The following is a 22,995-nucleotide window of genomic DNA, read 5'->3' on the forward strand; positions in this document are numbered from 1 at the left end:
AGGTGACTTGCTGCCTTATTTCTTCCCATGAATATATCACGGGTGAGCGTTAAACCTACATGGTCATACAGGGCCTGAGAATGCAATATAATCGGATTTGATCCAAGGAAAACGTAGGTAGCTCCAACTTCCTGTATCAAGAGCCCTTCACCGGCATCAAGAAATCTCTCTTGAAGGGTCCCATGAATACAATAACAGCAATAACCATGATACATTACAATGAGCTACAGAGAAGGTTAAGCAAAACTGTTTCAACTATGTGCTTAAGGTTTAATAACAAAATATTTTGTACATAGTTTATTACAAAAATATCGTAACATAAATGATTACTTTAAACATAAACTTGAATGATTATGATTTAGGACAAAATTTGGGTGGGATGATGATGATGATGATGATGATGTAATATGGAGTGTCTGGCTAACATGTGAGATAACTTAACGAATGCAACATTTCACATATAAACCACAAATCAGAAACGAATTGATAGTGATTGACGACGAAGTGAAACGTCGAAGTTTCGTCTCTAGTTTGTGGGTCAGTTGTGCCTGAAATGTCTTCAGTGTGGCATTGAACTTAGCGGCGTCAGTCTCACACACAAGTCTTCAGTGTGACACTGAACATAGTGGCACCATTCCTTCTTTCATGTACGAGATGTCTTCAGTGTGGCACTACACAAGATTTCACACACAATTTATTCATAAGACGAAGAAAAATTATCAGATATTAGGAGAATGAAACAAACCATACCATGGGTGTAGAAATATACCTAGTTGGATGTATCTTATTGAAGCTCGCTGGCCCAGTGGCTGACGCGACAGTCTGGAGCTTTGAGACTCTCTGACCGCGGGTTCAAACCCCACCCGTGATATGGTTTGTTTGCAATCGTGTCATTACGATTTCGTGAGTCAAGTTAGTCGAATGGACGAGAGTGCAGCACTGTGTATATCTCATGCAGGTATAAGAAAGGCACCACTGTTATGCTCTCTACAGTACATACCTTCATACTCAACATTCATTGTTTATAGGCTCACGTCTGTGAGACTGAGCAGGGGTGGATACCAGGCCAAAAGAGGCAGGGACCCTGAGATCAGAGCGAAGTGGAAGCGTCCACTCCAGACACAAGCAGTGCATGCTAGTGTTGACAATAAATGATTGCTGCAGTGATTCGTAACTAAGTCTTCCACAAGTCTCAGTTTATCTTACTGCTTCTTCGCTCTCTGTTCATTACTGTTATTAATGAAACTGAAGCACGATTCTCTGGTAGATAAGGACACGTATATATTCTGACTGCAAAATATGTTTTTTTTATAAAACGATTAATGAGACTGAAAATTACAAAAAGACTAAAACACAGATTGTTAGTAATCAGAGAATATTGTATATTAAAACTATCTGAAGTGCTCAAGCATAATGCCTTAAAGAGCGAAAGAACCAATATAAGAATCACTAGAGCATTTATTGATTTTGTCACCAAACAGTCCATTAAACACATGACTATCCATTTAAATGTTCTTTTGGTAAATACAATGGAAATTTCACTATTGCACTACGGTATCACGTACAGCAGTGATTCTTGGATGTGCCATGGACATTAGCTTTACTTGCGTTGTGGCATGCGTGAGTCTGGAGGGTGTAAGGCAGAGGTGCTGCTGCACTAGAGGCTCAAAGAAGGTCGCTTTTTGTCCTTTCTCCGGAGCGTCCGCTTGCCCGCTGAGTCCTGCACTACCAGGGTTGGCTTTAGTGTTGGGGACGGAGGGTCAGGTCCACGCCCAATCAGTGACCCGATCATCCTAAACAAAAGAAGTTTTATAATATTTATGATGCTTATAGCTCACAAATTGGAAGAAAAACGTGAACTACGTTTCGGTCCGTCTTGGATCATTGTCAAATCTCTAGTGAGAATGAAAAATGAGAGAAAGCTAGAAGTCCAGTCAGGCATTTGGAGGTTGACATTGTACTGGCTGAGGTAAATATCTACACGAACAAAGCCAAGATTAAAATCCATCTTAGGGAGGTTGTATTTACGTACAGATTCAACAAGATGACTTTTGTAAGGAGCACAAAGAAGATTATATGATTTTAGAAGAGAATCAGCTTAGTGATAATTATTGCCCCTAATATTAGGGACCCCGAAGGGTTAATAACCCAGGATAACCCAAGAAACTCAAGCAGGAGGGCATATTTCTGTTGGGGTTATTAAGCCCTGCAGGATCATAATAATCGATCAACACCTTCTAGGGAGAGCTCATATGTCTTGCCTCGCCTGAGGATTGGTTGGGTGCTGCTTTTTTTTCAGCCCTGTTGAGCCGAACGCCCTACTACTGACTATGAGTTATCGTAGACTGGAAATAGAAGTCAGTCACGTCTGTGGACATAACATCAGAGAGGAAACAGAGAGCTTGATTCAACGTTCGGCGGAGGTAGAACAGTTTTAAAATATTCTATACAAAGGTTAATTAACAAAATTAGGGGATATGGAAGGGCCCATAGCAACACCAAAAAAAGAGAATAGTAGTTACCTTGGAAAGAAAAGAAACCACATACAAATAGGATCAGGAAAAACGTCAGTAGGAATGGGGGAAATTAGTAGCCTCTCAATGAACATAAGTGAGAAAGGCGAATATTATCACTAGTAACAATGGAAAAGAATCAGTCTTACAGATGGACTATGTAGTCGAACTCTTTCGTTTAAATCTTGTAATAGAGGTGAACAGAAAAAAAAACATGAAAATGAGAGCAAAAGGATGAGACACAACGTCTGTAGAAAAGCACCAAGTTTATGAGTTTTAGAAAGTCCATAAAAAGAGTATAACAGCAGCGACTTGATGATCCAGGACGAACTGCAACGTCCTTCAATTTTCACTTTCTATTTATGGGCCAACTGTGAAATGCTCCAGCCACATTACTGTGACTTTTGTTAAGACTATTGTTTTTAACGTCTCACTATCCTTACCGACGTATTTTGCAGTTATATAAGCAGTTCTTATTATATGTAGATTTTTTTATTCAAATAATCACTCTGGTACAAAGTCTTGTGTCAGTCCAACTACATAAACCCGAGGCTTCAAGATACAAATAAATACATACGATAACTTTACAGAAGATTTTATAGTGGACGCTGTTGCAGTAATTCTGAATATTCATAGAGGATTGAACAGACCTTTTATTTATAAAGTTTACGTTATTATAATCGAAATCGGGTACAGAACTTGTATGGATCATACGGCATGCAAAGTGAACAACCTCCTAAAATGAAAGACAGGTTTAGGAGAGGACAGAAAAATGTATACTGGTGTTGTGTTCGCGCTTTGGGCTGCCTTGATGCTGCAGAACTTTTGATCTAAGGAACTGGAGCTGCCATTCCCTTACATCAGACCTGATTACCTCCCGTTCCTCACGCGTTGTATAATCCTTTCGGATTTAGCTTTGAGTTCAAAGCTTTAAGAAGAAGAATAACAATTAAATAAGTGTTATCACCTGGAAACAGCGACGATGGAGATGCGACGTTGTCTGGGAAGTGGACGAGTGAGCTGAAGTGATCTAGTCTCCCTCAGGAGTGCCTGGAAGGCCAGGGTGACACCAACGTGGCTCTCTGCAGCACTCACCTCGTAGAACTGACACCCGTGTTGCAGAGACAGGGCCTGACCTTCCTCTACCGACACCTGCCAGTATAAAACCTTGTTAGCACAGTGTTAGATAATAGTTGTTTTACACTTGGTGGATGCTTATAGTTTCACATATAGAATTGCATATGTTTCGTATTTATAGTTTCTTTCTGGTCTCTCGTGGAATCAACGTAGTTTTAAGAGCAAGTGAGTAAATTTAAACTAACGTTCAAAAAAAAAAAAATCAGTATTCCACTGTAAAAGCGTCTTCAAGTGTGATAGATACTTAATTACCTACATGTATGCCACATACCTAACAGATAACCCATCCACACAACCACTACAGATTGTGTGGATGGGTTATCTACTGGGGTGTGTGTGTGGGTAGGTTTTCCGCTGGTGCAACAGCCCAGAATATACTCCTCCCAGACTATACCCGGGGTTAAAGTGGGCTAGCCTGTTTTATACCCCGAGGTATAAACTGGACTAGCCCAGACTATACCCAGGGTATAAAACAGGCTAGGCTATTTCATATCCCATACGCTAGATTATACCCCCTACACACTATGAGAGTTCTGGTTTGAACTCAGGGGTCTGGCTAAATTATCTTAATTTAAATTAAAAACACATGAATGGTGTGAAGTGTCTGCAGAACATCAGGGCTGGCCGAGTCTGGAAATGGTGCTGCATCACTCTCGTCGGCAGACTTCAGGTCAGCGGGCAGCTTAGCAGTGCGGCCATACATTACTTCGAAGGGCGTGCACTTCGCTGAATCGTGGATTGATGTATGATAAGCAAACAAAATGCCTTGAATGTACTGATCCCAATCATCGGTTTGGTCGCTGACGAGCTTACTCAGTGGAGTCTTGAGTGTCCTGTTGTTACGTTCCCATTGGCCGTCTGACTGTGGATGGTAATGCTGAGGCTATACGGTGATCCGTCTGGAAACGGTCCATAAGCAAGCCAACAACTTTGTTTACGAATTCACAACCTTGGTCACTGATAAGGCTGCCCATTCAGCCTAGTCGACATACAGCAGAGTAAAGGAACTATGCCACTGGCTTCGCGCTCTTGTCCGGAATAGCTGTGGCTTCAGACCACTTGGAGAAATGGTCTGTTATGGCGACGATTTACTTGTTACCACTTGTAGTTTCTTGAAGAGGCCCAATAATGTCAATCCCAACCAGACTCCAGATCTTGGCAGGTACAGGTATGGGGTTGAGTGACGGAACTTCTTTGTTGACTTTGGGATTACTGACGAAACACTTTGGACATGCCTTCACATATTCTTGTACATCGTTCTTCATGCCTTTCCAGTAACATCGCTGAGATATTTCACGGAAGTTTTTATCTCTTCCAAAGTGTCCTCATGTAGTTGGATTATCATGACAAGCTTTCAGAATGCTGGGCACACGGGTTTTAACAAGAACCTCCTTGTCTCCATGGAAGACGGTTCCACCGTCAGCACGAAATGGCTTTGCTGTTTGACGAAACAGAGACTTTGCATTCACACGCTTGGCAAGATCCAGATCATAGATATGCTGAGGATACGTTCGGTCAGCGCTGGTGTAGAAGTTCAAAATCTGGTTGTACAGGTAATCATCCATGATAATTATTTTTTGTGAAATTTTGAAAAAAATATGACTAAAACTGAATAATATGTACACTAATTACAGGAAACACAGAACAACACCAGTCACAACATTCAGACACAATGATAGACAAAAGCAAGAGCACCAGTATATATACATGACCCCGGTCTACCCTCTGATGACCTTCGTAATTTCTTTTATATTTGCTATTTTATTTTTTAACCTCTCTGTTTAAACTTAATTATTGCTGCCTCAAATTCTTCTCCCCTCTTTTTAATCTCCTATCAATACCTTTCTTAATCCCTATAAGATGCTTGATCCAACCTTTCATCCATTTTGGGTTATTATTTTTGGATCTGAATTGACTTCTTGAAAAAAACACAAGGAGGTATAATCTGGACAGGAGAGATATAGTCTGGTCTAGCTCAAAATATATAAATTATGACGGAAAAATTCTGGACACTGAAATACAGATTTATTTAAGGAAAACACAAGTGGATTAGAAAGGTATATTCTGAGATAGTCTGTTTTATACTCCGGGGTATAAACTAGACTGGCTCAGAATATACCCGGGAGTATAAAACACAGGCTAACCAACTTTAACCCCGGGTACAGTTTGACGGGGTGTTAATGTGGGCTGATATGCCTGCAATAGTGTGTTGGGGGGGAGGGGTTGTTTCCTGGGGTGGTGTGTGGGGGTGAGTTGTCTGCCGGGGTGGGTGGGTGTGTTGTGTGCTGGTGTGGTTTTGTGAGTGTGTGGGTGTGAGGAAATGGGGAGGAGGGTTGTGTGTGCTAGCGTGGTGTGTGTATGTGTGGGTGGGTTGTGGCTCACCTGCCTGCCGGGGTCAAGGTCTCGCTTATTAGCCAGCAAGATAGCGGGGACGTAAACGGGCGCCTTAAGTCGCTGGAGGGCGTCAAGGATGGCCCCGGCTTCGTGGAAGGAGGCGGCGCTGTCCACTGAGTACACTACAACGAACCCCTCGCCCCAGCGGGTGTGTGACGACGACACGCTCTCGTGCGCATGCTGTTAACACAAAACATTTACAACACACATGACACTCCAGTAGGTTTTACTCAAAGGTAAACAAATGAAATAAGATGGATGAAGTGACTGAGCCAAGGTCCATACTCATTTTCAAGAGTCGGACGATGATCAAGGAAGTCAGGAAGAAGTATATACCGACCAATTTTTGAGGTTATGAGGGTCAAGGCGCTTATTCTTCCATCCTCCCCTCAACTGGTCAAAAATTAAGAGGCAGAGCCAAGAATTAGAGCTCACTTTACTTATTCAAAGAAACAATTACACATCCACACACAAGATCATCAACAAGTAACTGGAAACGGGAAGACTGCAAAACAGCGGCGCAGCCACGGGAGTGAGGGAGGGAGAGAGGGAGGGAGGGAGGGAGGGAGGGTTAAAGGGGTTAAGCTTGTAGAGGTAAATACAGTGGTACCTCGGTTAATGGCTAATTTTCACTATTGTATTGACCAATGACTACAAAGGCACGATTTTTTACCCCCCCCCCCTCATAGTGAAATCATGGCTGCGCTTCAAGACACATGGAAAACAATAAATGTATTATTACTAATATATAAGAATACCTTACACTTGCTGTCACTGTCACCTAGCAGTAAGTAGGTACTTGGGTTTTAGTCACCTTACACCTGCTGCCCATTATGTGCCTCAGAAATCTTAGACTACCGCCCATAGGATGGGTAACGGGTGCCAAATATATTAAACTAGCTATAAGAAGAGGTGCAGTTAAGAGTTACTTAAGTAGGTCAGTATCACTAACGTGCATAATACATAAAATACCGGAAAACATAATTAGGAAGAAGTTGGTGGCGAGGAAAGCTCATATACAGCTTCAAGGGCAGGTATGACAGGACTCCAGTGGTTAGGAGCAAACAGCGGTCGATACTGAGTTAAGACGGAGTCACGAACCCACATTTGACCCCACTGACTAACCTACAACACTACGAAGAAACTAACAGTGCTTCATCTCTCCCTTGTCCATCCCACTCTCTCTCGTCCTCGTCCAACCCCTCTATCGTCCTCGTCCAGCCCCTCTATCGTCCTCGTCCAGCCCCTCTATCGTCCTCGTCCAGCCCCCCTCTCTAATCCTCGTCCTTCCCCCCTCTCTCGTCCTCGTCCTTCCCTGTCTCGTCTTTCTCTTCCCTCACCCTCGTTTCAGCGGTTTTTGTTTTTGTGAATATAATGTTAATTTTTCCCTCCCCCTCATCCTCTGACCTCCATTCCTCACTACAGCTGATCTACCTTTAATCTCAGGGCCTTTCTGCTACCCGCCGTCCTCATTTCCTTCCCTCATCACTCCTTCCCTGTCATGTAATCCGCAAATTATACCTTCCCCTAGAAGTGAGCACCCCCACCTTCCCCCGAGAGCAGAATATACCTTCCCTTACCCCTCATCGGGGCTTCACCCCTAACTAGTTCACCACAGGAAAAGTCGGTCGATGGATCTATAATTTCCTCACTAACAGAACACAGAGAGTAGTCGTCAACAGAGTAAAGTCCGAGGCAGCTACGGTGAAAAGCTCTGTTCCACAAGGCACAGTACTCGCTCCCATCTTGTTCCTCATCCTCATATCCGACATAGACAAGGATGTCAGCCACAGCACCGTGTCTTCCTTTGCAGATGACACCCGAATCTGCATGACAGTGTCTTCCATTGCAGACACTGCAAAGCTCCAGGCGGACATCAACCAAATCTTTCAGTGGGCTGCAGAAAACAATATGAAGTTCAACGATGAGAAATTTCAATTACTCAGATATGGTAAACATGAGGAAATTAAATCTTCATCAGAGTACAAAACAAATTCTGGCCACAAAATAGAGCGAAACACCAACGTCAAAGACCTGGGAGTGATCATGTCGGAGGATCTCACCTTCAAGGACCATAACATTGTATCAATCGCATCTGCTAGAAAAATGACAGGATGGATAATGAGAACCTTCAAAACTAGGGAGGCCAAGCCCATGATGACACTCTTCAGGTCACTTGTTCTATCTAGGCTGGAATATTGCTGCACACTAACAGCTCCTTTCAAGGCAGGTGAAATTGCCGACCTAGAAAATGTACAGAGAACTTTCACGGCGCGCATAACGGAGATAAAACACCTCAATTATTGGGAGCGCTTGAGGTTCCTAAACCTGTATTCCCTGGAACGCAGGAGGGAGAGATACATGATTATATACACCTGGAAAATCCTAGAGGGACTAGTACCGAACTTGCACACGAGAATCACTAACTACGAAAGCAAAAGACTTGGCAGACGATGCACCATCCCCCCAATGAAAAGCAGGGGTGTCACTAGCACGTTAAGAGACCATACAATAAGTGTCAGGGGCCCGAGACTGTTCAACTGCCTCCCAGCACACATAAGGGGGATTACCAACAGACCCCTGGCAGTCTTCAAGCTGGCACTGGACAAGCACCTAAAGTCAGTTCCGGATCAGCCGGGCTGTGGCTCGTACGTTGGTTTGCGTGCAGCCAGCAGCAACAGCCTGGTTGATCAGGCTCTGATCCACCAGGAGGCCTGGTCACAGACCGGGCCGCGGGGGCGTTGACCCCCGGAACTCTCTCCAGGTAAACTCCAGGTAAACAGCATCTACAAACCCATCCCTTATAAGGGGCACGTAAGTTCCCCCGTCTTCTAATAACATGTTCATTTTTCCACTATAATTTACCTTGTCCATGATTATTATCGCATTTGCTTTGTCTGTTTCATAAGGTGAAGTCCAGGATCTTTCCCTAATTCATGGTATAACTTAACAAATCTTTGAACACAATTGTCTTCAAAGACTAATTGTCCTCAAAGACCTTCGCTCAGACCTCTGCAACACAACTGTCTTCAAAGATTTGTTAAGTTATACCATGAATTAAGGAAAGATTCTAGACTTAACCTTATGAAAAAGACAAAGCAAATGCGATAGTAATTATGGACAACGTAGATTATAGTGGAAAAATAAATATATTATTAGAAGACGGGGGAAACTTACGTGCCTCTTAACACTCAGCTCACAACACCAAATCCACCAACCATTATCGCTAAACACCTACCCACTCTCTCCTCCAACCATTTCCACCCATCAGTATCGACTCCTTGAGCACCTTGTGTACCTTGTGTACTAAGTACTACGGAACAAATAACAATCAAGGATTCCAATGGAATTAAATCACTTCAGACTTTTTTTTGGATTATACTAGGTAATTTACACTGTTATAAATATACTTACGTGTACCTGTGCCTAAATAAACTTAATAGTAAGGGGAGTTTGGAGGAAATGAGAACAGAAAACAGGGAGAATAATGAGCACATTAATACTAACTGGACCTGTTTACCCATAGTAGTAATGGCAGTCATCTTAAATCTTCCACTTAACATCGACCACCAGATCATGATTACAAGGTCAGCACAGGGCCAGGGTGGCCACTACACAGGGCCAGGGTGGCCACTACAGAGGAGACGGCAGTGTGTGTGCATAGAGTTTAGAGTAAAACTACTGATTACTGTAATTTTTATTTTTTCCCACAAGGAAAGAGACCACAAGAGACCACAAGAGACCATATGAGACGGGAACATTTCTGGTAGAGGACTAAACTGACGGATGTGGAGCTGCTCAACTTCATGAGTCTGTGCATCTTAATCATAAGAATGGAACAGGAAGACCTCAAAGACAAAAAAAAAAAAAAAGTTAGACAAGGACAAAAAAAAAAAAAAAAGCAAAATGAAGGAATACATAAATGTTCCAAAAGCTAAATGAGGAAAAGTAAATCATGGATCTATCTGAAACTAAATTAGATCAATATTTCTCATCCTCTTAAACCAGCTAAATCAGAACTCCATGTAACTTCAAGTAAGATTATTATCACTCGCATGATGAGTTATTTGTTAGTGATGTAACTACTGCATAATCATTCAACTAACTTTCAATGAAAATAGTCTCAACTAAAAAAAATCAACATTTTGTTTTCCTAGTGTGTGTGTGTGTGTGTGTGTGTGTGTGTGTGTGTGTGTGTGTGTCAATGTGTGTGTGTTAGTGTGTTAGTTACCATTTGGTCCTAGGCACATGTCGATTAGACACTAAGCCGTGTGTGTCAGTGTGTGCGTGTCAGTGTGTGTGTGTGTGTGTGTGTGTGTGTGTGTGTGTGTGTGTGTGTGTGTGTGTGTGTGTGTGTATGTGTGGGTGTGCGTGCTTGTGTGTATGCATATGTTTGTACGCTCGTGTGCATATGTCTGTGCGTGCGCCCTCGTGTGTGTATGTGTGTGTGCGCGCGCGCTAGTGTGGGGTGTATGACCCGCTTAATATTTGTATTTATAACTCATTACAATTGTGACCAGGTGTGGACGTATCAGTGGTTCATCACTTTGTAATTTGTTCATAACTGTAACCATGTATAGGCGTGAGGCTGATTCATTACCTCTGTAACTTACCATCCCCTCAAGGAAGGTTCCTTGATGTTGGTGAGGGGCTCTTGATTTAGGAAATTGGATCTGTGCTCCAGTTCCCCGAATTAAGCCTGAATGCCTTCCACATCCCCCCCCCCAGGCGCTGTATAATCCTCCGGGTTTAGCGCTTCCCCTTGATTATAATAATAATAATGTAACTTGCCATGATTGTGACCAGATCTACCTGGAGTTCATTACCTTTGTAACTAGTTCAGCTATCATAACTTTGGGGTCCAGTCCCTGGACCCATTATTTACCTCTGTAATCTTTTGACTACCGCCCACAGGATGGGTATGGGGTGACTACCGCCCACAGGATGGGTATGGTGTGACTACCGCCCACAGGATGGGTATGGTGTGACTACCGCCCACAGGATGGGTATGGTGTGACTACCGCCCACAGGATGGGTATGAGGTGCATAATAAACATATTAAACTGTAACTACTTACTAAAATTACTAAACTAAAAATAAAAAGTATTTCAAATGTTTGTTAGCCTAACTTAAATCTACATAAATTATCACTAGTGTATTCCTATAACATGTATGTATTTATCGCAGTCGTTGTATAAATTTATAATATACATTCCAAGGGACGTGATAGGTCCATAAGTCTCATACACCATTCGGGAAACAAGTAAATAGGTTTGATCCAAGGACGGGGAGGACAGCTGCAGTTTCATTGATAAGAAGCCCTTCCAGCAATGACTGTTAGGAAGCCCTCAAAAATGAGAAGTCCTGGGTTCGAGTCCCTGACTGAGCGAAACTGATAAGCAAGTCTCCCTATACCCTCTGTCCCTGTTAACGTGGCCGCAGTTATATACCTAGGTGTTAGTAGATTATTATAGATGGCATCCTGGGAGAGGATTAATGACCATCAGGGGTTGAGAAATACCAGAGGAAAGACTTTTGTGTTGATCGACTGTTGTGGGTCGCAGCCTAAGGAAAATCACAATTGTAAAGTAAAAGGACACAAGTGCAGCTAATGTGACATATTATTGTGGCAACGTTTCGCTCTCCAGGAGCTTTGTCAAGCCGTTACAAACAATACGTGGATACAGAGGGTATACATAGGCCTATGTATACCCTCTGTGTCCATGTATTGTTTGTAACGGCTTGATAAAGCTCCTGGAGAGCGAAACGTTGTCACAATAATATGTCACATTAGCTGCACTTGTGTCCTTTTACTTTACATATTGTCAGTAATTCTACCATCATATATACAAAATCACGATTGGTATAAATCATGCTATGCGAGTCTGGTAGATTAACCTAGGTTTAAATTAACATTTGGAAATGTATATTCTTTGATGGAACGGCCTTTACCGGCATCCTGCACTACCTTGAAGGATTAGACTATGAACCTTGTAAAAACTTACCTGACGTAGAGATACGTCGAGGATCTCCACCTCAGAAGTGACGTCGTCGAGGCAGACTGTGTGGCGGTACAGGAGGTCAATGGCTCGTCGGTATTCACTGATGTACCGCCGCGTCAGGTACCGCACCGTCAGCGCTGTAACACAACAAACATGTACCACTGTTTGACAAGACGTATAACGTGGAAACGAGAGAGTGATTGGGAAACGCTGACCAGATGTTAAGTCAACACTACAAGCTTCAGCAACACTCATCCTTACTGTTATAGATATGACATTCTGAGAGACAGTGATCACCATTTCCACGTGTGTGTGTGTGTGACCCAACAATCAATATTTGCACCAATAATTCATTACACTTGTGACCGGGTGTGGGCGTGTGAATTGCTCATTACTCTATAATTTGTTCATGATTGTAGCCATGTATAAACATAAGTAAATTTACAGGATTCATTACTTTTGTCAGGCGCTGTATAATCCTCCGGGTTTAGCGCTTCCCCCTTGATTATAATAATAATAATAATCATTACTTTTGTAACTTGCGAGTTCATTACCTTTGTACCTAGTTCAGCTATCAAAACTTTGGGGGCCCAGTCCCTGGACCCATTATGTACCTCTTTAGTCTGTAAATACCTTTGTAACTTGTCATGACTGTGACCAGATCTACCTGGAGTTCATTACCTTTGTAACTTACTCAGCTATCGAAACTTTGGGGTTAAGTCCCTGGACCCATTATGTACCTCTGTAATCTTTTGACTACCGCTCACAGGGATGGGTATGGGGTGCATAATAAACATATTAAACTAACTTCCACATAACAGTAACTCCATCTCTGCTGGACAGCAAACCTTTAAAAATTCCCACAGCTGCTGAACCATAGTAGAATGGCTGACAATATCTTCATAACCCTACTGAAGTCGCCCAGGTATGGCTGACCACAACATAACCTCATATATCCCACCAATCCTATGTGATAGAAAATGCCCTAATCTACATGTAACTATCATGGAGGATAGGGCAACTGCACAATTTTCCAAATAATATAACAGAAAAGTATACTAGAGGATATTTACACACATTACGAATAGTAATGGTCCGTCTGATCTTTGGAGGATTACATTCGTTACCGACTCCCATCCTAAAACAACTCTTCCCTCCCAAGCAAATGTCGATTTTTCAAATGCGCTATGTAGGTTAGGTTATATTAGATTCGTTTATAAGAAAACTACATTAATGCATAAATAAAATATTTCATAAATACATTGTGTTAACGGGTGTTTTTTCAAGTTGTCAAAGACACTTGTCTATAGACACTTGACATCTTTGCTCCCTTTTTTTTCTGTGTGTAGGTTTAGGTGTAGGTGTGTGTGTGTAGGTGTGTGTGTGTAGGTGTGTGTGTAGGTGTGTGTGTTGGTGTGTGTGTAGGTGTGTGTGTGTAGGTGTGTGTGTGTAGGTGTGTGTGTGTAGGTGTGTGTGTTGGTGTGTGTGTAGGTGTCGTGGAAACTGTCAAGGTTTGTAACAACATGGCCATTCTTGAGCAGCAGCTCCTGTAAAGAATTCACATTTAACAAGTTTCTTCATTTGCACATTGATTACTCGTCCTGTCTGCAACTGCGACCATGTCAGGAACTGTCTCACGCCGGCTTCCTTAATAGGAAAACATTCTGTAATGTCACAGATAAACTGGATCATGTAGTCATGGGTGACAAACCATGAGCTAGGTAACGATACTGCAAAAATGACTAAGTAAATGATAAAATTCGACGAAACAATTGTGTCAGGTGACCAAAAAGTTAATTGGGTCTTAGACCTTGAGCTGAACTGGAAGCTTAAATAGGTAACCACAAAATAACATACACAAGCACACATGGGATCACAAGTCAGAAGCTCTGGGACACTTCATATTTAGGCTAAAAAATTATGTCAAAAAATGTCTCCATCTACTCTGAAAAGCCGAAATATTCAACAATAATATATATTTTTATGGACTTTTCATATGATTTTTTTAAATATATGTAAAATATTTAAAAATATAGAAAAATGTGCTAAAACACATTAAGTAGTTCAGAAGAAAGAGGGTTTAGTTTCAGCAGTTTAAAACAATTACGTAAAGGATTAATCACAGGACTTCCTTAGGTGGGTGGATATGTGTGTTTTTGTTTTATCAGTTGTTAAACGCCCTTATCGACACACGCTTGGTGTTTATGTGTGCGTGCGTCTGTATGTGTATGTACGCGTTTGTAAGGGCAAGTGAGAGACTGTGAGAGGGGGGGGGGGAGAGGGTGAGGGGGTAAGTTTCATAGGGTGGGGTAGTGTCTGCTCTGTAAACACAGGTTCAACCACCTGTAAATATAAGGAAGTGAGATGGGGGGGGGGGAGGAAGCTGAAACTAGTGGGGAGTTGATGAACAATGGGGTGAAGAGACAGGTAGTGGTGAGGAGACAGTAGTGAAGGGACAGTCAAAAAGTAAGGACGGGACACAGGCTACTGATGGGATACGATAATTTTTTGTTTCAAAATCGTGTTTTTGTTCCTTTATTGCTAAATGGAATAAACGTTTGTGCTGTGAGGAGCAAGTAAATAATTATTATTATAATTATTATTATTTATTATTATTGAGAGGATATGAAATCGTAGGGGACACAGAGCTGCTGGGAAATGGGCGGTAATTAGACTTTAACTAAGGTACGTTCCATAGGTTAAGATCCCTTCTCCAGCATCAAGGAACCCTCTTGAAGGGATTAGTTTTAAGAACTCTTCCTTCGGTGTTCGTATCTCGCATGATCCCTAATTCGGCTTGGGGCCCTGTAACGTAGTGGAATTTGCTTATAGGGTTCAGACCGGTCCCTAGCGTTCCAGCGTAGGGGCCAAATATTTACACTTACGTTCACTTGTTTAAGTGTAGAGAGGAGTGTGTAGACAACCGGTGTTATCATCTACACAGGAAGCCTCTCGTGTAAGAGCCTCGTAAAGTAGATGGACCAGTCTTATTAGAGACTTCTGGAGTGCTTCACACAGGCACTGAGGAGATGGCTCCAACTTGTTGTATGTGATGGTGTGCCATCACATACAACAAAAATAACAGCAACTAACAAAAATAACAATAATAATATTATATTAAACCCATAGAAGTCATACAATGACTCGAGAATGAGAAGTAAAAGGTATTGTCCAAGGAAACGCAACTCAAAAATTGGCATCAGTTTATATCCTCTCTCCCCTAAATTAAAGGAAAACATGATACATGACGCTTGTTACACCCGGATGTGTCCGCCTGACACATGACATTGCTCAGCAGATGGCGAGGTATATAACCATTGACTACAAGGACTAGTGAGTCTCCGTCTTTCTCAGTAATTAACTACTGGAATATCGCGACAAGAATCTGTAATATACATTTTTATTAAGCCTGGGTGAGTGCGGATGCACGTAAAATTACGTCCGGAAGAACTGAAAAAATTAGCAGTTTATTTTCCGTATGTCAAGAAGAAAATCTAAAATAACTGTGCCGCACACATTATTGTATTTATATGTGGATTTTGAAGGTGACGGCAACGTGATAGAGCTGTGTCGAGGTTAACACGATAGTCCGCTCATGTACCTGCTTAGTTACTAAAACTTTCTGACTGAAGTAACCTTCTCCTTCCTCTTATCAAACTACCTGTATGACCTGTACGTGTTTAGTGATTCCCTGTGGTTAAAATGGAAGAGATAAAGTACCAACAAATAAAAGAAATGTAAAATGGAGCCAAGGGAGCCTTTACTGCAAGTGTCGTTATATACAAGTTTTACTGTGAGCTTGACATGGTGACATGTAGCTCAGTGGCATTGCACACTGCTCACAAATCAACGAATACTGAGTTCGATTCCCGGATTGGTCAAATCGAACTCTAGGACTGGGGAGGGGAGGTAAAAGTGGGAAGGGGATATACTAATGGAAAGTACTTTACCTGGTTAAAAAAATAATATATAATCTCAGGGAAGAGATAAACCCGTAGAAGTCATACAACGTCTGTAGAATGGCAGTAATAAAATTTGATCAAAGGATCAAGAGCCCTTCAGCATCAAGGGCCCCCCTTCCATCCAATGAAGGGTCAACTGTGTGAAGAAAAAAAAAAGCCCACTTGAGCGGCACTTGAGAAACAAGGTTCCTGCCTTGCTATATATTGTTGTTGTTTTCTGACTGGCTAAATTACCATTAAATTGTTTATTTTGTTACAAGGAAGGTGGGTCGTGACGCACCTTCCTCCAGGCGCGCCCTCACAAAGTCACATTCAAGGGTTATAATCAAATACTTTAATTACCATCATAAACAACACATTCCATATATGACGGGTTTGCCAACAAAACATTTCACGTAAGGTTTATGCCATGATTTTTTTTATCTTTACTTCCAGCTTATTCTATTGATGTTTACAGGACCCGGAAGTGTAAATAATTATTATAGTGTAAACACTGAGATATCAAGTGGTCGTCTGAATGATAAACATCAGTTTATTACATTCTCGTCTTTTATGTTATTCACTGAGAGTATAATTGCTTGTAACAAGGAAGTTAAAAGCTGACTGTACAATTATTAGAAACGTTATCAAGCTAATTATAAAATTAAAAATAAACTAATTTCTGCGTGTCAATAACAAAGATATTAAAACTAACAGGTAGTATTTTCATAGTGAAAAGAATAACTAAAATAAAAGTATATATCTAGCAAGCTCCCACGAATCCGGGAGAGAGACCATCAGCCTGGGTAGAGAATATAAAGTAGGAGTATGTCCAGTGGGACCCCATAAGGAGTTCCCACATGGCTCAAGTATATTCACTACCTCGCAGAATTTCTAATTATTTAACGTGCTAGCCAAGAGTCGAGTCCTGGCCCTTCAAGAATGTCCTTGTTCTTTGGCCAGTCATGTATGGTTAAGGATAGAGCAATAACGAATAAAAGACTAACTTCAAAGCGTGAATAATGTTAAATTACCACTTTCAAAATCGTGCAACCTTAACATATTCCATATATATATTTTTACACGTTTCAATGTGTATATGCGTACGTTTAGAACCATATTTTCCTGTCTTCCTTCCTGCGAGGTGTTGCGTATCTTGTACTCCACCCAGGATATACAAAAGACTCGTCATCCCGTCAAGGTTCCACCCATGTTGGGGAGGTTATAACTTCACCTAATGTGGTCAACACCAGCATGAGTCACTCTCCTTATGAAGACAATCTGCGGCCTTGTCATTCTGCATCTCCTTCACCCTCACACTACACGGAGATGACACATTTTATCTTAATCTTTAATCAAAGCTCGAGTCACACGCCTCAAAGCTTAATAATGTTCTACTGAACATTTAATTAACGCCTTTTTCCTCTTCTGAAGAATGAATAAAAAATCACTTAAATAATGGACATTGTGTTCAAATATAATGCCCTCGTAAATAAACATAAGGATTAAGTAACGGCTGCTTCCCTACAAGGCATAAGAAGTCCTTGTGACTAATGATACGCCACGGGTTGATGTTCCTTGGGATATCCCCAAAACCTGACTAGACCAGACGACCAGTGTAAACATCCTGTAAGCAACTATCAGATAAGCCATCACCATCTTCTGCCAGTCGGTGGCATTACCGATTTTTAAATTAATAAATCAAATACCCTGGGTGGAACTACCCAGCTCGATTGGTAGCGTACTCAGCGCTCACACACTGGTCGTGTGTGAGCCGTACCGCGGGGGTCGATTCCCCGATACGGCTGAAAACATAAGGACGTGTTTCCTTACGATACCTGCTGTTCCTGTTCACCCCTCAGTGAAATAGGTACCCGGGTGTTAGTCGACTGGTGTGGGTCGCATCCTGGGGACAAAAGTGACCTAATTTGCCCGAAATGCTCTGCATACGGCACACACAACTGCAATGAATTGTCTCAATTACTGAGAACGGTTGAAGTTCCTCTACCTGTACTCCCTAGAACGCAGGAGGGAGAGATACATAATTATATAGAACTGGAAAATCTTAGAGAGATTAGTACCAAACTTGAACACGAAAATCGCTCCCTTTGAAAGCAGTGTGGGTGTATGACCCACTTAATTTTTGTATTTATAACTCATTACAATTGTGACCAGGTGTGGACGTATCAGTGGTTCATTATTTTGTAATTTGTTCATGACTGTAACCATGTATAGGCGTGAGGCTGATTCATTACCTTTGTAACTTGCCATGATTGTGACCAGATCTACCTGGAGTTCATTACCATTGTAACTAGTTCAGCTATCATAACTTTGGGGCCCAGTCCCTGGACCCATTGTGTACCTTTGTAATCTTTTGACTACCGCCCACAGGATGGGTATGGTGTGACTACCGCCCACAGGATGGGTATGGGGTGCATAATAAAGATATTAAACTAAAACTAACTAACTTTGAAAGCAAAAGACTCGGCAGACGATGGAATATCCCCCAACGACAAGCAGGGGTGCTACTAGCACGATAAGAGAACACAATAAGTGTCAGGGGCCCAAGACTGTTCAACTGCCTCCCAGCATACATACGGGGGATTACCAGTAGACCCCTGGCTGTCTTCAAGAGGCGCTGGACAGGCACATAAAGTCAGTACCTGACCAGCCGGGCTGTGGTTCGTACGTCAGGTTGCGTGCGGCCAACAGTAACAGCCTGGTTGATCAGGCCCTGATCCACCATGAGGCCTGGTCACAGACCGGGCCGCGGGGGCATTGACCCCCGAAACCCTCTCCAGGTATACTCCAGGTATAACAAGAGGCTTTTTATATAGTATTATAGTATGTCACTCATGTTAGCTAGGCCTATATACCTTGTACATGTACTTGTAGAAATAATAATAATAATAATAATAATAATAATAATAATAACTATTATTATTATTATTATTATTATTTGAAAAAAGCTTGCTGCCATTCTGACACAGATATATTACCCAGTTTTTATTTGAAAGTTGTAGATTAGTTATGAAAAGTTTCTAAGAATTGTTTCACGAACTTTAATAGTAGTGCATTATGATGGTGATGATCCATGGTGCACACCATCTTCATGGTCACCATTATGATGGTGATGATCCATGGTGCACACCATCTTCATGGTCACCATTATGATGGTGATGATCCATGGTGCACACCATCTTCATGGTCACCATTATGATGGTGATGATCCATGGTGCACACCATCTTCATGGTCACCATTATGATGGTGATGATCCATGGTGCACACCATCTTCATGGTCACCATTATGATGGTGATGATCCATGGTGCACACCATCTTCATGGTCACCATTATGATGGTGATGATCCATGGTGCACACCATCTTCATGGTCACCATTATGATGGTGATGATCCATGGTGCACACCATCTTCATGGTCACCATTATGATGGTGATGATCCATGGTGCACACCATCTTCATGGTCACCATTATGATGGTGATGATCCATGGTGCAGACCATCTTCATGGTCACCATTATGATGGTGATGATCCATGGTGCACACCATCGTCATGGTCACCATTATGATGGTGATGATCCATGGTGCACACCATCTTCATGGTCACCATTATGATGGTGATGATCCATGGTGCACACCATCTTCATGGTCACCATTATGATGGTGATGATCCATGGTGCACACCATCGTCATGGTCACCATTATGATGGTGATGATCCATGGTGCAGACCATCTTCATGGTCACCATTATGATGGTGATGATCCATGGTGCACACCATCTTCATGGCCACCATTATGATGGTAATGATCCATGGTGCACACCATCTTCATGGTCACCATTATGATGGTGATGATCCATGGTGCACACCATCTTCATGGTCACCATTATGATGGTGATGATCCATGGTGCACACCATCTTCATGATCACCATTATGATGGTGATGATCCATGGTGCAGGCCATCTTCATGGTCACCATTATGATGGTGATGATCCATGGTGCACACCATCTTCATGATCACCATTATGATGGTGATGATCCATGGTGCAGACCATCTTCATGGTCACCATTATGATGGTGATGATCCATGGTGCACACCATCTTCATGGTCACCATTATGATGGTGATGATCCATGGTGCACACCATCTTCATGGTCACCATTATGATGGTGATGATCCATGGTGCACACCATCTTCATGGTCACCATTATGATGGTAATGATCCATGGTGTAGGCCATCTTCATGGTCACCATTATGATGGTGATGATCCATGGTGCAGACCATCTTCATGGTCACCATTATGATGGTGATGATCCATGGTGCACATCATCTTCATGGTCACCATTATGATGGTGATGATCCATGGTGCACACCATCTTCATGGTCACCATTATGATGGTAATGATCCATGGTGCACACCATCTTCATGGTCACCATTATGATGGTGATGATCCATGGTGCAGACCATCTTTATGGTCACCATTATGGTGATGATCCATGGTGCACACCATCTTCATGGTCACCATTATGATGGTGATGATCCATGGTGCACACCATCGTCATGGTCACCATTATGATGGTGATGATCCATGGTGCAGACCATCTTCATGGTCACCATTATGATGGTGATGATCCATGGTGCACACCATCTTCATGGTCACCATTATGATGGTAATGATCCATGGTGCACACCATCTTCATGGTCACCATTATGATGGTGATGATCCATGGTGCACACCATCTTCATGGTCACCATTATGATGGTGATGATCCATGGTGCAGACCATCTTCATGATCACCATTATGATGGTGATGATCCATGGTGCAGGCCATCTTCATGGTCACCATTATGATGGTGATGATCCATGGTGCACACCATCTTCATGATCACCATTATGATGGTGATGATCCATGGTGCAGACCATCTTCATGGTCACCATTATGATGGTGATCCATGGTGCACACCATCTTCATGGTCACCATTATGATGGTGATGATCCATGGTGCACACCATCTTCATGGTCACCATTATGATGGTGATGATCCATGGTGCACACCATCTTCATGGTCACCATTATGATGGTAATGATCCATGGTGTAGGCCATCTTCATGGTCACCATTATGATGGTGATGATCCATGGTGCAGACCATCTTCATGGTCACCATTATGATGGTGATGATCCATGGTGCACATCATCTTCATGGTCACCATTATGATGGTGATGATCCATGGTGCACACCATCTTCATGGTCACCATTATGATGGTAATGATCCATGGTGCACACCATCTTCATGGTCACCATTATGATGGTGATGATCCATGGTGCAGACCATCTTTATGGTCACCATTATGATGGTGATGATCCATGGTGCACACCATCTTCATGGTCACCATTATGATGGTAATGATCCATGGTGCACACCATCTTCATGGTCACCATTATGATGGTGATGATCCATGGTGCACACCATCTTCATGGTCACCATTATGATGGTGATGATCCATGGTGCACACCATCTTCATGGTCACCATTATACCTTCAAAATATAGCCTTGTGAACTTCCTTGAGACAGGTAACAGAGTCAGACTCGCCCACGAGAGAAGTATTATATATGAAATTGTAAAGTAAATTTATTCCTTAATACAGAATGGGTAAATAACTGAACAAATGAATTAGTGATATAATAAAGATGAGAACATTAGAATTTTATGAAAGTGGCAGGAAGGACTCAGTGTATATATTAATACTATACTTTTGTTAAAGTGTTTCCTAAAACTTTTCCAAATCCGAATTTATCTAACTGTAATCCATTATCGACATGTCTGTCTTTTATAGTTTCAGCAAATTATCCGTCTTTCATATTACACCTTATGAGAGAGTAAGATCAGTGTTCTCGATGTATCTCAATCGTTAAGATCCCTGAGACAGAGTTAACTCTCATTCTTTAGTGTATAGCTCCATTTGTGACCATTTTCCAAGTTGATTTCTGTTCGCTGTCTCTGCTGACTGTCGACCCCTGGAGAGAGGTTCCTTGATGCTGGCAAGGGGCTTTTGATCTAAGTAATTTGACTTGTGTGACCCTTACTTGCACTGATTACTTCCCACTATCCCCAGTAATAATTACACACAGAGTCACTCAGAACAAAACTGACCTAATTTGCCAGAAATGCTTTGCATAACAAGCGGCTTTCTATATAATAGTATGTCATTGATGTCACCTGGGCCTGTATACCTTGTACATGTACTTGTAGTAAATAAAGATATTATTATTATTATTTATGATAATGATGACTATCAATCACCGATGCCTCTCATGCCTCTAATAATTACCATTCTCAGGCTTGGTATTGCTGTATAATCCTACGGGTTTAGCGCTTTCCTCTTGATTATAATAATAATAATAATCAGGCTTGGTATAAGGTGTGTAATATAACTAGCAAACTTTCCTCCACTTTCATTTATTATTATCCTTAGTAGAATTATCAGATGACAATACCAGGTAAATGACGTGCAGATCTTACATCATGGTTAATCTTTCCTACCCCCCCCCCACTCGGCCCCCCTTCCAATAACCAGGGAGAAAAATCAATAAAGCATTAAACGACGCATCAAGCGAAGGACGCGTTAAGCGAAGTATTAAGCGACGCATCAGGTGAAGCATTAAACGACGCATCAAGAGAAGCCTTGAAGGACGCGTCAAGCGACGTATCAGGCGAAACATTAAGCAACGCATCGAGTGAAGCATTAAACGACGCATCAGGCGACGCATTAAACGACGCATCAGGCGAAGCATTAAACGACGAATCAAACTCAATACTAAACGCTTGGTCAAGCTATTAAACGACAAATAAAAATAAGCATTACTGATACATTATGAAGCATTAGACAATGCATCAATGCCCCAGCTCTGTATGACCCGTATGGATTTGGTGCTTATTTATGATTATAACAATAACGAATCAATGAAATACTGATGCGGCAGCA

General features: G+C 42.0%; 1 protein-coding gene across 1 annotated transcript in view; it reads right to left on the reverse strand.

Annotated features, from left to right (window-relative positions):
* Positions 1–263: 263 nt before the first annotated feature.
* The window catches only part of LOC128688851 (ras-related and estrogen-regulated growth inhibitor-like), a 28,764-nt gene continuing 6,032 nt past the window's right edge, over positions 264–22,995 (reverse strand). The window contains exons 3-6 of the mRNA XM_053776853.2: positions 12,050–12,183; positions 6,033–6,224; positions 3,481–3,665; positions 264–1,793 (exon numbers count right to left, since the gene is read on the reverse strand). Coding sequence (XP_053632828.1) covers positions 1,658–1,793; positions 3,481–3,665; positions 6,033–6,224; positions 12,050–12,183 — 647 coding nt within the window. The 3' untranslated portion in view covers positions 264–1,657. The remainder of the gene's footprint in view (positions 1,794–3,480; positions 3,666–6,032; positions 6,225–12,049; positions 12,184–22,995) is intronic.

Source organism: Cherax quadricarinatus, chromosome 16, assembly GCF_038502225.1.
Source record: "Cherax quadricarinatus isolate ZL_2023a chromosome 16, ASM3850222v1, whole genome shotgun sequence".
Classification (NCBI taxonomy): Eukaryota; Metazoa; Arthropoda; class Malacostraca; order Decapoda; family Parastacidae; genus Cherax; species Cherax quadricarinatus.